Raw genomic sequence first — 15115 nt, forward strand, 5'->3', positions numbered from 1 at the left:
GGAACCCCTTGCTTAGATCACTTTACTTTTTTCCGCTGCGTAATTTATCTGTTCCACTTGTAGGTCAAAGTCTCTCACTCCCTCACTATTTTTGTTATTCATTCTTTTTTTTCCTCTTTCTGCTGGCCTCCCTCCCTCCCGGTTGGTCCTCCATGTGGTTTTCATCCGTCCCTGTAGCAGTATCTCCAGAACTTGTGGAAAATTGGATGAGCTGTCACCCGCTGCTCGGATACTGAATTTACAGTCTGGCAAAACACATGCGGCCAAAAAGGTCTTTTTAACAAGGATGTCAACTAGCGGAGGCGTAGAGAGGAATTAATCTCAAATGTGGGCCCTTGACGGATAAGCAGTTCGGAATTTAGTTTGAATTCAAATTTTCATTCCTACTTTTTTGAAGGAGTCATTGACTGGGTATTATTGCTGTGGTGAAGCGAGTTTGGAGGTTTTATTCTGCATTTCACTTTAGATCTTTTTATGGAGGGGTGGGAAATACGCAAGATAAGATATTTCCTGTATGGAATTTTCATCAGTAATTATCTAGTCAATGTTAATGTTTTTGGCCTCCATTACAGCTAAGTTTGACACGGATGTTCTCCTAGAGGAAGTCGGAACTGGGAAATGGACTATGACTCCCAACACAGTTATGACTTGAGTAATACAATTAACCTGGTTGGAACTTGACTCATCCTTTTGACTCAACTTTAAAATCCTGTAGAATTACTACAGATACAGAAATGTACAATGGTTTAACCCTCAAGCCGCTTTGTAGCAACAATGAAACAGTTTGAGGCTGTACTTCAACGTGAGTTACGATGAGCGCTGCATGAAATATACCACATGGAATGATGTAAGAGACAAACAACGCCAACAACCTGTGGTTGTGTGGTTCCTATGGTCTCGGGTTTCCCCCATAAGACAGTCACATTACCATTAAACCACAATGATTATGAAGGGTCTCTCTGATTCACATCCAGAATCAGTGGGTTATGTGACTTTTATTTAGCCATTAACTAAACATGAATCACCATTCTGGGAGATAAACACACAAATCTTACATCATTCAGAATAAAAATGAGATAAATTAAAGTCCATCTCCCTGCTGAACATCGGGAAATGATAACTCCAGGAAATGCTGTCTTCCGTTCTAATTAAAGCCCATGTGAGATGGATAGCTTCTAGTGAACTTATCACTTGTGCACCAGAGACCAGAATCTAACATTACAATGATAGGGTGTCAGGAGAATAACAGATGTGGAGGGCCGAGTTGACTTCCTGTCTCATATGGTCATGTTAAAAGACTGGAGTGCTCCCTGTCAGCGATGACACTGTGGTGTCAATTACAATGTGAACTGGTTGAATTATTCTTTTTTTTCTCTCTCCCTTTCTTCATGCCGCCATTATCAACCTGATGACATTTCAGCCATGGCTGCAGGACAACTTTCTCAATACAAACTCTCATCAAAGCATCCTGTTTTTTTCACACACACACACACACACACACACACACACACACACACACACACACACACACACACACACACACACACACACACACACACACACTATGTATTAAAGGTGGGCAGGATGGTATATGGGGTGTATAAAGGTGGTGTGATGACCTCTTTGTTCGTGACTTTCCAGTGGGACGTCTTCCCTATGGGACGGATTCGTTACCCTGCTTGATAATCCTACATTTGTTGACACCCTTTAGGCTCCACCCAGAAGAAACAAAAGGGGCAAGCTGCCAACACAACGCAAGAAGTTGTTAATACTTTGCCATGACCCATTCCACACTATCTGACCCATTGTTGAGCAGCCGTGAGTGGGCGATAGGCTTGTTATTCTGTGTGTCCACTTCTCAGTGAGAAGAAGTCAGTGTTTGTGCAAAGAGCGATGTCTGGGGGTTTTTTTTGTTCATAAGCTGTAAGGCTACCCGTTTGTTCCCAGGCAATAGAATTGAACGCCTACTTGTTTTGCTTCTGTGTGTTACTTACTCACCGCACCACACCTCTCTTCTTCAACCCTTCTTCCACACCAACCACCTCCACCCCCCCCACCTTTGTCACTTGCACAAACTTGTTACGTTTTCTCTTTGTATGGGCAAGTGTCACTTTTTTCCCTGGAAATTGATGCAGTTACAGATTGTGTGTGTGTGTGTGTGTGTGTGTGTGTGTGTGTGTGTGTGTGTGTGTGTGTGTGTGTGTGTGTGTGTGTGTGTGTGTGTGTGTGTGTGTGTGTGTGTGTGTGTGTGTGTGTGTGTGTGTGAGAGAGTTATTTTGTGGGCACAAACAGGGTATATATCAGAAGTTCCCGATTTTGTTTTTCTGTTGAAGTGGCCTGTTTTTTTTTGAAGCAAAGGTCATGATTACAAGTGCTCAGTTAATAATGCACAGTTAAAAAATAAGAAAGCAGAACCGAGCATACAAAGTAGTCGTAGTTTAAAATATGTCATGTTTCACTTTGATGATGTGATGTCACCAGGTAGAACCCAGTGAAGTTCGGCCTTTTGACCTTTTTCTCCGCTGCTCATTCGGCCTCCCGTGAGAAAGGCCTCCTCTAGGGGCCTCAGTGTGGCCCCTCGCAGCCTCCCAGGGACACTTGGCCCCGGTGGATTTCTTTCTTTTATTCCCCCCCCCCCCCCCCACTAGCACACCAGATGTCAGTCCCTCTCTGCTGCTGATAATGAATGGTCTTTCCATGGTCACTATCACTCCAGAGCGAGAAGGGGAGGGGAGCTGACCACAGTCAGGGGGTTTGACATTCAATGACTTCTTTTAGAAATGTCTCTCTTCACACATAACAACAACAACAACAACAACAACAACAACAACAACAACAACAACAACAACAACAACATGACATGTCAAATACCCATGACATGGGTTTCACACTCTTAGTTTGAAGAGTAAGGCTTGTGCTGCACAAATCTAAAGACAATGTTTTTAGGCTTATAGCTTACCAAGGACGCTTACAAGGTGAGCCAATGTTGCTGTTGTTACAGGCTCCACGATGTTGCTGTCTTTTTCTTCTCTGCGGCCACTAGGATGGGTCAAATCTGTCTCAGCCTCAGTGCAGCCCTGCGGATTCAAACAAATAAACATGTGGAAGGATCTTCTCTTTCATTTTGTAGAATAAAATAGAGAGGGATATGATGAAGAAAAATAGAACCTTCCATGGTTTTACATTTAGGGCATTTAGCAAACGCTTTTATCCAAAGTGAACATAGTGCAAGTACATTTGTCAGACCAACGTGCAGCTCTATACTTTGATTTAACTGATCGACAATGATGTCCAAAGTAGAAAATACTAATAGTATAAAGTATATTGTTTGCGATAACCGTACTGAATTCGAGGACTTTATTTATTTTCTTTTGCTCAGAAGACACAGTGGTTTCAGAGTGGTAATTAAGACATCTTTGGTACCTCAGATTGCTATCTCTCTCTCTTCAAAGCCCTGATTTGAAATTTGTAATTATTTTCATAGAGATATCTTAAGCCATTAAATTTAGATTAATCTTTCTAAAATGACAATGTCATTAATTGTTAGTTTTGTTGATGTCAGGATATGAATCTTGTTTTATTTATTTATTTTCAGCAATATTCCCTTGCCGGATGGCATTCTTTTATTTTTTTTCCTGCGCTCTCATTTCCTGCATGCAGAGTGCATTCATAATTGCTCCCTGTTCAAGCTCCACAGCAATACAAAGCATTGAAAGATTAGATAAGGAGACTAGTTTATTCCTGGCTGTACTGACAAGGCCACAGTTAAAACATGCAGCTACCGTCTGCAATGCTATACCTTTTAGCCTTGCGACTTCAGTTTCTTTCCATTAAGGCTGAGAGTGGGCTTCGAAAAAGCGGACAGCTCTGTTTCAGTGACCCCCGTCGGTGTTTGTGTTCCCCATTCACTGGCGGCGTTTGCTAATTGGATGGCTAGCGTGGACAGCCAGGTGTGACCAACCTCTAAATGTGACTCCACATTCCTGCCTCTCAGGGCCTCTGTAATTAACCCCAACTCCAGCATTGCTCACTGCGGCACCGGCCTCACCCCCCCCCCCCCCCCCCCACCCCTTTCCTTTTCTTTGTCTGTCTGTCTGTCTCCCTCCTCCACCACCCCTACGCCTAGCTTGACTCCCCCTACGTGATCTTAAGGCCTACACCTGTAGGTTTGTGGTTTGACACGGCTGCCTGCGCAACTCACCTCCCACCAGGCCAGCCCCCCTCGTTGTTGTGGAAAGAGAAACCAAGACATTAGAGGAATGGGGAGGGGTTGCGGTATCTGTAAAACATGTGCTTCCGTTACAACCCCACCCAAACAAATGAAGCAGATGTGTTCTTTTTGAAGTTGCCATTTTGAAGTTCCCATTGTCCATCTATTAGAAGTCCAGCACGGCACTGTTTTCTTGGTTTTTAATTTCAGCAACCTTCTTTATTTTCCTTTTCTCTTACTGAATCCTGTTAATGTATAAACCAAACGCACTGTGAGTCACTGCACTGCTTTGACTTTACCCTCACAGTGTGATTCTTTTGAATGACTCGTCAGAGCATGGCTGACCGGCAGAGCTCCCCAGCGGCAGCGAGCCACCTACATTATCAACAGACCGGGTCTTAGAGGGGATTGGGAAACAGGAAGGCCCTGGGGGGGAAGGGGGGGGTGACTGCCTGTGGCTTTGTTGTGTGTTGTTTGTGTGGTTGTGTGTGTGGTCATCAATGCATGCATGCAGATCTTGGAACAGTTAGCGTGGCGTCGAGTTGCGGACCACTTGTTGCCGTTGTTGGAGGCTGGGAGTCACGCAACACAACATGCAGTTTAACACGGAGGGCTCTGTTCACTTGGAGGGTTGTGCGTTTTGTTCTTTATCTTATGGCTTCATTCATACGAGGCAATCGCAGCTATATGCTCTGTGCACAAAGGGTATTTGGCTAGCCTGGTTACTGCTGGAGACGGGAGAATGTCCACAGTAAATGCAACCTTTTATGTGTGTGAATAGGCTTTTGTGCACCTCCTCTTTTAATAATCAGGTCTGGCAAAAAAACACCTAACCGCCCGTGAAATGGTCCCCTGGCCCTGGGCAGTGAAACAGGCCTCGGTATGACCCACTAGTCAAGTTGCATGAATACACACTTGTGTTTGGCGGTTTGCCAATGGTGGTTTGTCTCTCTGGCCACATAGTCCTGTGTCAAGGAGCAATGCAGAGGAATCCCAACATGAGTCTGGAGTATTTATAGTCGCGCTGAATTGAACACAATTCTTTGTGGGGGGTAGGTGGTGAAACCCTCTCTAGGAAAACTCTCTGTTACTAGTTGACTTTTTCTTAAAGATTGGCCCTTTTCAAACATATATTTAAGAATTTACTGACGTAGGTGTTTTTTTCTTGCTGACGGTTTGCCTGCAAACCACTAATTTGATGTATTTATGTGGGAAAGGGTTTCTCAAGGGTGACTTAACGCGGTAGGCCCGTTTGAACGGAGCTATGAAACAGGTTGAAAATAGGGAATAGGGAACCAAAGGCCTCTCAACCTGCACCTTGCAATCATTTTCTACTTTGTTTGTTTCCATCTGTCTGTGTTGGACCATTTCTATGCAAGTGTGCAAACACTGTGTGAGTTGGCAACTGAGAAACTGTCCGAAAAGCCGAGTCCCAGTCTGTCCAAACAGCTGAATCTCACTGGTACTGGCTGTGTATTTTCAGTACAGATGATGTCACTTTAATTGCATTTTTTTGTTTTGACAAGCTGCACACTGGCTTCTATCCCTGCTGCAGTAGCTCCAAACAGGAGAGACCAACTCTGTGGTGACTGCTGATATCAAGGATAGTTAAATATTGAGTTCAAATATAGTGTGTGCGTGTGTGTGTGTGCGTGTGTGTGTGCGCGCAGAATTCCTCTACTTTGATTGGATATAAGCCATATAGTTAAGATCTTAAGGCTCATAACTCATCAAAATCACACACACACACATACACACAGCAGGACAGAGAAAAGTAGAGAAACAGGTACTGGTATCTTTGCTGTTATTGACTAGCTTACAGTGAAACAAAGTAGCTCCTCTATAATTACCCAGAAAGCCTTAGGGCAATCCATGTGTTTGACATGAAAGCCCTTCCCATTCTTTTACTCTCTCTCCCTGCCCTCTTTTACAGACACAAACACACACATGCACACATAGTGCCATGTTTCTGCAATATGGGAGGTCCTCTACTTATGTCCTTTTTATAGTGTTTTATTTGGCTGATAAAGTGTTTAGGTAGGTAAGGTAAAATAACATTCCTCTTTAGGCTGGGACTCTCTCTCAGTTATAATCTCCCGCTCTATCTCCTTCACTATCTCTGTCTGCAGTGGTTTGTCACGACCCATGGTGATATATATTCACATCTCGCCCTGACAAGCTCTTTAATCAAACGTTGTCTGATCTTTTTCGGAAGCTCCAGCACAGCATTGCAAGATCAGTCGGTGAAGTAAATATTGTGGAACGTCTCTGTCGGTTACGTGAGTGTGCTTGTTTGTGTGTGTGTGTGTGTTCATGCAAAAAAACTTTTTGTTCCAGGTCACGATGTAGGTGGAAATTCCAGAGAATAACGTTACATTAATAGGGGCACATAAATCAATATTGGCTCTCGTCAGTTCAATGTCTTCCAAAGTTCAGAGGCTTTTGTGTGGTTATCTTGTGAAATGTGTACCAGTACTGGTAACTCTTTGAAAGTCAAACGTAGTTTTCAGGGAAGAAGATCTAAATAAAGTCAACCGCTGGTCCTGTGTGAGGCGCCGGCGGGCCGCAATGCCCCCCCACTCTCTCAGGCTGGGTCCATTAACCACGTAGTTTGGAAAAGGTTTTTGCATACAGGAAGTTTCGAGCAAAGTGCTTGAGGACGAGGACTAGAACAAAGGCTCCTCTCTGGTGCTTTTTTAATAGATAGGAGCTGTCTAAGAGTTCCTGAGGCCCCGGGGGCTCCAGGGCCCATGAGGCCACTGGGGCCTTGGAGCCTGTCCTCCCCTTCTCGCAGCCAGTGTGTGAAATGCGGAGGAGGGGCGCTTGGGGACAGGCGAGTGTGTAGGCTTTGGAGTCTTGGCCAAGGAACTGAAGGTGGAGGAGTGTTTGGATGAATGGGGTAGATGAGTCCGTGGCCTTGCACACTCATCAAACTTTCCCATCATGCATCGCTCTCTTGGAACCCTGCTTCGTGTCAGATCTCCCCACGTGCTCGCCAACAGCAACATGCGCTCTGGTCCACTTCCTTCAGGAGGGGCTTGAGAAAGGCTGAGTGTGTGGGGAGAGCCGATGGAGACAGTAAACAGTCGGGGGCAGGAACTCCACACAGGCCGGCAGACTGCTTTAATTATCAACAGGCTGTCGGATACAGCGGTACCGGTGCAGCTGAACACAACGTTTTCTGTCTGTTCCAACATCTGAATGTCCTTCACATATTGAGCTGGGAGTGTGTGTGTGTGTGTGTGTGTGTCTGGAGAAGCGTCGCATTAAGCACACTAATGACATTCAAAGAAAAGCCTGGCTGGTGTTCCTCCTCTAAATTCCCAGCTGATCGAGCTGCTCTTGCACAGCACCAGGCTGTCAACTTGGAATTCTTTTATCCATTTTCCCCTGACTGTGTGTGTGTGTGTGTGTGTGTGTGTGTGTGTGTGTGTGTGTGTGTGTGTGTGTGTGTGTGTGTGTGTGTGTGTGTGTGTGTGTGTGTGTGTGTGTGTGTGTGTGTGTGTGTGTGTGTGTGTGCGCTGCAGAATGTGAAGATATTCCGTGCGCTGATCCTGGGGGAGCTGGAGAGAGGACAGAACCAGTACCAGGCTCTGTGCTTCCTCTCCAGGCTCAACCACAATGAGATCATCCCCAGCGAGTCCATGGCCCGACTCAGACAGGTGAGCTAGCCGTGGAACACTGTTGTGACCTTGTCTTCCCCACCTGTCCTGTTAACCCCCACTTTAAATATATTTATAAAACTATCATGCAATCAGTTTTTTTAGTTAAGTGGTAGGATAGTTCTCTTCCCCATTGTTTGGTTATCTTTTACCTTTATAAATATGTTTATGAAAATGTAAACTTCTGCACGATGCTCCCTGCTGTGCCATAATCATCGGTGGCAGAAATGTTGCTTCTGCCCCGGTCCAAACAATGTGTGTATTGAGGAACCAAGATGGTGAAGTGAACTGATTTGTCTCTGTGTGCATTCTACTATTTCATATCTGCTTTGCTATTTGAGTGTTAGTGTGGATGGCAGACTCACCACTAAACAGGAGTCTGAGTGTGTGTTGTTTTTTTATCATTATTAACATTATCATGATCCTTTCCATAAAGAAAAACCCCCTGGCCATCCGATTGGCAGAGGAGCGGCGAGGCCTGGAGCAGCTGACCATGAGCACAGCAGTGAACCTGAGCCGAGCGGGGCAGCTCAGCTCCCACGTCTACAATGTATGCAGTGAAGCCCGTGAGGCAATCTACACCAGCCAGGAAGATGCCAAACACTGGCTGGACAAAGGTCAGAGTTCCGGCCCTTCCATTGAGGCTGCTTCATCCTTTTATGGGGTCTTAGCATTGTGACTATTTCTTATCTCTTTCCTGTCTGTGGTTTTGCTCTCTCTTTCTCACCCTCCCTCTCTCACTCACTCACCTTTTTGTTTCTCACCCTCTCTCTCGCTTGGTCTTCCTCTGTCTCTCACCCTCTCTCTCTTCTTTTTTATTTTTTCTCGTCTTTTTTCTCCCTTTCCCTTTTCTTTTATCCCTCGCTATATCTGCCTTCCTGACTCTTCCTTTACTCTCTCTCCTATCTGTCTCTCTTCTTCTCTATCCCTTTCCCTCCTCCCCCTATCATTCTCTATCCTTCTCTCTATCTCTTCTCTCCCGGTCGCTGGTATAATCCCTCCCCTTATCTCCCTGGCTGTCTTCTCCCTTTGTGTATCCCGACACCTATTTACTCTTTGGGTTTGGGTGATAGGACTCACTAGTGTTATCTCTGGGGGTTAATCTTTGGGCCCACGGTTTCTTTCAGACCTACACTCATTACTGTGCTCTTTGTGTTATCTGACAGCTATTTCTCCCTCCCTTCCATCTCCTTCCATTTGCATTTTCCCAAACTGTCCACGCTCTATTTAAAAACACATCCGTCAATCCACATTGTAGCCTTACTTTTTAAGTGCAACTTGTTTGTTTTTTATTGTAATTTCTCAGGGTGGGAAAAAAAGCATGATTAGCATAAATTAGTGTACATACGGACAGATTTGCGAAAGGCTCCGCTATCTTAATGGCAATGAGGGCGCCAAACTTTGCAGGGTGACGCAAATTGATATGACAGCTCTTTTATATGGTGACAGCACTGTTAGGCAGGAAACAATGTTGATGGTCATGGTTTACCAAGTACCAGAGGGCCCCGCTATCTTTGAGTGAATCATAGTAGCCTAGCATCTCGTTTGCATAATAAAGCCTCTCTTTTTTTCTTCATTGGGCACTTTATCCCTCTTCCTCAATAATGATATTCCCTCTATCCTGTGGTATCCAGTCTAAACATGATCGTGCGTGTGTGTGACAAGCACTGACGCGATCTCTCTGCCTGCTTACACCACCCCCCCCCCCCCCCCCATAGGAGCGGAGGGCTCTGTGTTCGAGATCCTTCCCCAGACGGCGGATGCGCCCGGCCTGCAGCCCTGTCGTGTCACCACGGACCTTTGGCAGCCGTGCCTGTGTGTCTACAGCCTGCGCCTGGAGTGGTACCCCTGCCTGCTCAAGTTCTGCCGCAGCCGAGACACCACGGGCAAGGGCGCCCCCTACAGGTGTGGCATAAAGAGCTGCAGCAAGGGCTACCAGTTCACATACTATGTGCCCCAGAAACAGCTGTGTCTATGGGACGAGGAGACCTAGCGAAGAGGGCTAGCGAGCTTCCCGCCGTCGAAAAGACAGCGTTTTTCTGGGGGGCAGGGGTTGATGACCACAGAGAGGGGGGAGGAGAAGATCCAGATGCCGAGGCTCAAATTAAAACAATCCGATTCATTATGCAAACAAAACTTCATTTTGGAAACAGAGCTACGGCCGGGACTTAAAAGCCTCAAGGGATGACGTTCCTGAGTGGACTTTTTGTGGGGACGTTGCCAAGGAACTCTGACTGTGGGGAGAAACTAACCAACAAACTGGAGAAAAAGAAAGAAACATTAGCGCATATCGTGGAGGGCTAACCACGCTGTACAGACAGGTCTATGCACAACTGGGCTGAACAGTGTAATTTCTGGCTTGTCCGTTTGGTTTCAAAGAAGTTCATAGGAGTTCTTGCAGAGGAAGATAAAATGGTGGATCAGCCCATCTGTGTAAAGAAACCTCAATATAACCATGTCAGGAGTAACACAAATTTAGAGCAGCTGGTGTGCTGTTCGTAACATAGGTTCACTAACTATGACAATGTTTCTCTGATGCTGGCTTTTATTTATTTAGGTTGCAAAGTGAAATTATGGAGAACTATTTTTGTTCCCTTGTGGAAAGCAACCTCAAGAGATTCTTATGGTTTTTTGCATCACACAAGTTCTAATTTCATGTACATAAAGTGTGCTTTGCCATCTTAGGCTGGGTTTATTTAGGTAGCAAAATGTCTGGTGCCGCAGACAGGACATTGAGTCTTATTTCGAAAATTCTTCACTGGGTTGCTTAACAAACGTCTGTCAAGGCAATCAAGAAAATTGCCCTGATTTCTGATAGTCATATTTTTATTATCACAAGTTTCAAGTAAACCAAAGTCAGCCCTCCTTCAATAAAATATGGAAAGAGGGATGCCACTTTAAATTCTCTTAAACGGTCTTCAGCAGTTGTGTTAATGCCAATACCAAACACTGTGCACACGGTATTTATGAGACTATACTGCCATCTTCTGGTTGTACATGACTATTTCTACCATTCTCATCATCATCCGTTGTCATTGATGTTTACCATCGTCCTCTCATTCACATATACATGTTTCAGTATGGATGCATTTCAAACCATTATTGTTACTGTGTAATTTAACAAGCACTTCTCTCCAACTAGGGGGACCAAAATCGAGTATTGTGCATCGTGTCTGCAGTACAATGGTTTACGTGATGATTTCTTATTTTATTTTTTCATATTTCCCCATCATCATTTCACATGTCCCTTCAGTATCATTGTTTTTGTGTAATGGTGTTTTCCTTCCTAACTGAGAACCAAATGTTTGAAACAATGTGTTGCCGATTAAGTGCCTTAACATTTCCACTGATGTGTTTTATATGTAATTGTAGAATAAATGGTTAAACATATTTTTCTATTTTTCCTCTAATGGGGAAAACACATCGATGACCCTGTGTTATTCCAGACATTTTACAGGAATTGTTGAAATAAAGTATTTTATTCAATGTATTCTTTGATTTATTTTACAAGTTGTGTCCTGTAGCCTACTTGTCGATTCCAAAAAAACTTTTGTTTGAATGTTCATTCATTGTACATTTTGGAAAAACACTAAGCCAAACACTGCACACACTTGGATCGTAATGGTATCACCCAATGTAATTGCAATTTGCACATATGACCATAGGGTGTCGCTGTCGCAATGTTTTCGAGACACCACCAGACCCTCCTAACAACGGAAAGATAAACAACCGGATTCCAGGGAAATACTTCAACAAGCTGGTCGGCACAGGTATGGAGCACTTGATACCACGGCGCATTGCCTTTTTATACATGGACTTGTGTTAACGCCGAGGCGGGGGATGCTGGAGCCGTGGAGTAGACCGATGATGCGATCTGTGTTCATCATGTGTTAGCATCAAGGATCCCTGAACAATAGAGACATATCAAAGCCTTTTGACAAGGACGTGAATCGAGGTGAGCATCGAGGTAAAGGTTTAAATTGAGTATATTGGAGGACTTATGTTGTGTCTGTCTGTCACAAGATAGTGGTCTGTTGTGGCGTTGGATCAGTGTGTTAGCTTCCTCCTCCTACGTTACGAGTGTACATTTATAAAATGTCTTACATTTCTTAGATGTCCTTTTAATAATACAGACCTATTCAGACCTTAGTCTTTAATGCATTACTTATCTCTGCCTTATACGACGTGACTAACTAAACGCCGCGTCCTAGCGTTACACTTGACGTCTAGATGCTGTTTTATGACAACAATACACACAGCAATATAACGATATAATTCCAAAAATGATAAAGAAATCAACAAACAAAGCATTTGTGAGGACGGACTAAAAACGACACTAAATGATTGTGGCAGTGGCAACTGGCAAAGTTAAGTCTCACACTTGTGCACTCGTATTACAAAGCATTGTGGGGGAATGTGTATTCATCGGTCTACTGTCCCTCGCATCAACATCTGGGATGGTTTTCCAAGTGATTACATCAAGTTCCTTGAACGCTTAAACTATCTCACTCACTCCGGTCAACAATAAGGGTGTAGTCCTGCCCATTGGTATCCTTTCAGCTCATGGTACAAACGTCACAGAAGGGCCGTCTTCATCACCCCACCCGCTGTGAGCCTGCCTACTGTGGGGGCAGAGTTCAGCCACAGTACAGTACACACAATTGTTGCCCTTTTACAAATAGATTCCCACAGTGATTCTCTGGACGGTGGCAGGGCATGTACTGTAACTACTTTTGTAAGGAAAGAAATGCATTCATGTGTTAAGTTGTTTCTCTTTCAATTTTTACAGCAGAATTAATGGTAGATACTGATAAACGGTCGGTCGCCAACTGTTTCTTTCTTATCTTCAGCTCCAGGATGACTTCGCTGGCTGCGGTCGTGCTGCTTTGCCTCTCTGGGTGGGTCACTCTTTACATGATCCTTTGCAACATCAATGGCTCCCGGGGCTATGAATGGAACTGCCGGCTAGTCACCCTGCTGCATGGCGTGCTAGTTGTCTGCATCACAGCCTACATCGGCTATGTGGACGGACCCTGGCCCTTCACATACCCAGGTAGGAGGCTCGCATAGCATCGATGATCACCCTTTATTGTGGTGTGTGGCTTTACAGTTTTTGAAAAGAAGTACTGTCTAACAAAATACCTGCACATACAATTCTCTTATAGTTCAACTTATGTCTCAGAGAATTGTGAGGCCATTGTGCATGTAGCCATTTTGTATGACTATTTATTAACAAAAGATATTATATGGATAGATAGATATTAGTAAGTATTCAATCCTATTTTCAACCCTAATTTAACTATGCATGCTTTTAATTACTATTCACCGATTTTTGCCTCATGGTGAATACGTTGACACCAACAGTAACCATTAGTTTCTCTTGTCCGTTCCAACCGCAGGCACCAAGAACACCCCTCTGCAGATCAGCGCCATGGTGCTGAGCCTGAGTTACTTCATCTTCGACATGGTGTGGTGCATGTACTTCCGCACAGAGGGCCCCGTCATGCTGGCCCACCACACCGTCAGCATCCTGGGCATCATGCTCACGCTGTGGCTGGGCGAGTCGGGCGTGGAATCCTGCGCCGTCCTCTTCGGCAGTGAGATCACCAACCCCCTGCTGCAGGCACGCTGGTTCCTGCGGCGCACTGGTCGCTACGAGACGACGCTCGGCGAGGCCGTGGACCTGGCGTTCGTGCTGCTCTTTGTGTTCATGCGGGTGTTTGTGGGCGGAGCCATGCTGTACTGTGAACTGATCTCGCCCCGGCCCCGCTTCTTCATCAAGTGCGGGGGCGTGGCCATGTACTCCCTGTCCTGGGTGTTCATGGTGGACATCTGGCGCTTCGCCAAGCGGAAGTACGGGAGCAAGCTGGTGCAGTGGAGAGAGCAGGGAGCCAGGAGCCTGAAGAACGGGGCGGTGGTGGTGGGCGACGGCGCTCATGAAGGAAAACTTGACTGAAAGTCATCAACTTTTTCAACACAGTTTTTGTTTTTGTTGTTGTTGATGTGGTGTTGCTCATTTTGGAAATGACATGGACAAAGGGAGCGTGCATTTGTCTGCATAACTGTAAACTGTACTGTACAAGTGATTTGAGAATATTGCTTTTGCTTCACATGTAACAGCGAATATTGCTTTGTTTGATTGCTTTTGCTTCACATGTAACAGCGAATATTGCTTTGTTTGATCGTGCAAAGAGGACCTCGATCGAAGAGGAAAGTATGTTTTAGTTGAGAAAGAAGCTTAAGAGGCTTATTTCAGCGTCATTCCAATTTGAGTGACCATAGGTCTAATGACCAACTGGGCTACTGGCTATTACTATGAATGGATGTCTCTAAGAGACATATTGTAGGGAGTAAAGATGTGAGAGATTATATTTGGGGATATAATTCACTCTCGGAAATGACAGTGATGCATAATTTGTGGAAAAACTGGTTCCATCATTTGTGAAAAAGAAATATATGTGTGAAATCATCTCTGCCACAAAGATTTGTCAGTATTCTCTTCACGCCTGAGTTTGGTCCTATCACTGAAGTTCAATATACAGATTTTGTCAAGATTTTCAATATGGTGCAATGAATAATCTTTTTTTTATTTTTACCTTTGTATTTCTTTTTTTGATAATGACTAATTTGTACGTTTGTCTTAAAGTCTGACTCCTGTTTGTGTTGAGTAAGCGTAGTGTAGTGAGTCTAAAGAAACCACCATTTCATGAGTTTCGTGGCTTTTTACAAAACGTGTTTGCTTTTGATCCATGTTAAATACAAAAAGAAAAACATTCATGTGATGATGTTGGTTATTTATTTATGTTTGCATTGACTAGTGCATCGCCAATGTATGAACACAAGCATAAAGAGCTATTGATGGTGTAAAGCAAGTGAGAAATAATTAATTGATGGAGATAATATATATCTTAATGGAAACATTTCAGAAACTCTAATTGATGTGATATAATAATGGTCAAAGTGTTTATTTTACCATTATTGTATATTATTCAATATGATTTTAATTTAACCTTATAGTCTAGCAAAATGCTTGAGACATCACTTGTTCATTTTCATATTGGACTTCTTCCATTTCATTGGTGCTGATGAATGGATCATGTGATCAATACTTTGTCTATGGTATAGACAGAGAATGTTTTTTGTGCCTTACAAATTCTGAATGTACTTACCAAAACATGTTAAAATAGTGTTGTGATGTAATACAATTTCCCTAAAACACAAATGTGGGAATAATGAAATGATT

General features: G+C 44.1%; 2 protein-coding genes across 3 annotated transcripts; both read left to right on the forward strand.

The window, feature by feature from the left end:
- Positions 1-7731: 7731 nt before the first annotated feature.
- Positions 7732-11360, forward strand: oafa (OAF homolog a). Its single transcript, XM_084466535.1, has 3 exons — positions 7732-7872; positions 8309-8489; positions 9591-11360. The coding sequence occupies exons 1-3, from the start codon at positions 7855-7857 to the stop codon at positions 9863-9865; spliced, it is 474 nt and encodes a 157-aa protein (XP_084322661.1). The 5' UTR covers positions 7732-7854; the 3' UTR covers positions 9866-11360.
- Positions 11361-11698: 338 nt separating this feature from the next.
- On the forward strand, positions 11699-14006 carry tlcd5a (TLC domain containing 5a). 2 transcript variants are annotated; one of them, XM_084466311.1, is made up of 3 exons: positions 11699-11827; positions 12723-12925; positions 13272-14006. In XM_084466311.1, exons 2-3 carry the CDS (start codon positions 12730-12732, stop codon positions 13826-13828), a joined length of 753 nt encoding a protein of 250 aa, XP_084322437.1. In that variant the 5' UTR covers positions 11699-11827; positions 12723-12729; the 3' UTR covers positions 13829-14006. The 2 variants fall into 2 exon arrangements, with proteins under 2 accessions (XP_084322437.1, XP_084322438.1); XM_084466312.1 differs by lacking the exon at positions 11699-11827 and adding an exon at positions 12510-12607.
- Positions 14007-15115: the final 1109 nt, after the last annotated feature.

Source organism: Micromesistius poutassou (assembly GCF_964030765.1).
Source record: "Micromesistius poutassou genome assembly, chromosome: 4".
NCBI classification, from domain to species: domain Eukaryota; kingdom Metazoa; phylum Chordata; class Actinopteri; order Gadiformes; family Gadidae; genus Micromesistius; species Micromesistius poutassou.

Bases quoted from the DNA above. Each gene is read 5' to 3' on its own strand.
- oafa (XM_084466535.1), top strand. The intron at 8,490-9,590 runs GTCAGAGTTCCG...CCCCCCCCATAG, and splicing joins CAAACACTGGCTGGACAAAG to GAGCGGAGGGCTCTGTGTTC.
- tlcd5a (XM_084466311.1), top strand. From the start codon at position 12,730: ATGACTTCGCTGGCTGCGGTCGTGCTGCTTTGCCTCTCTGGGTGGGTC. The intron at 12,926-13,271 runs GTAGGAGGCTCG...TTCCAACCGCAG, and splicing joins CTGGCCCTTCACATACCCAG to GCACCAAGAACACCCCTCTG.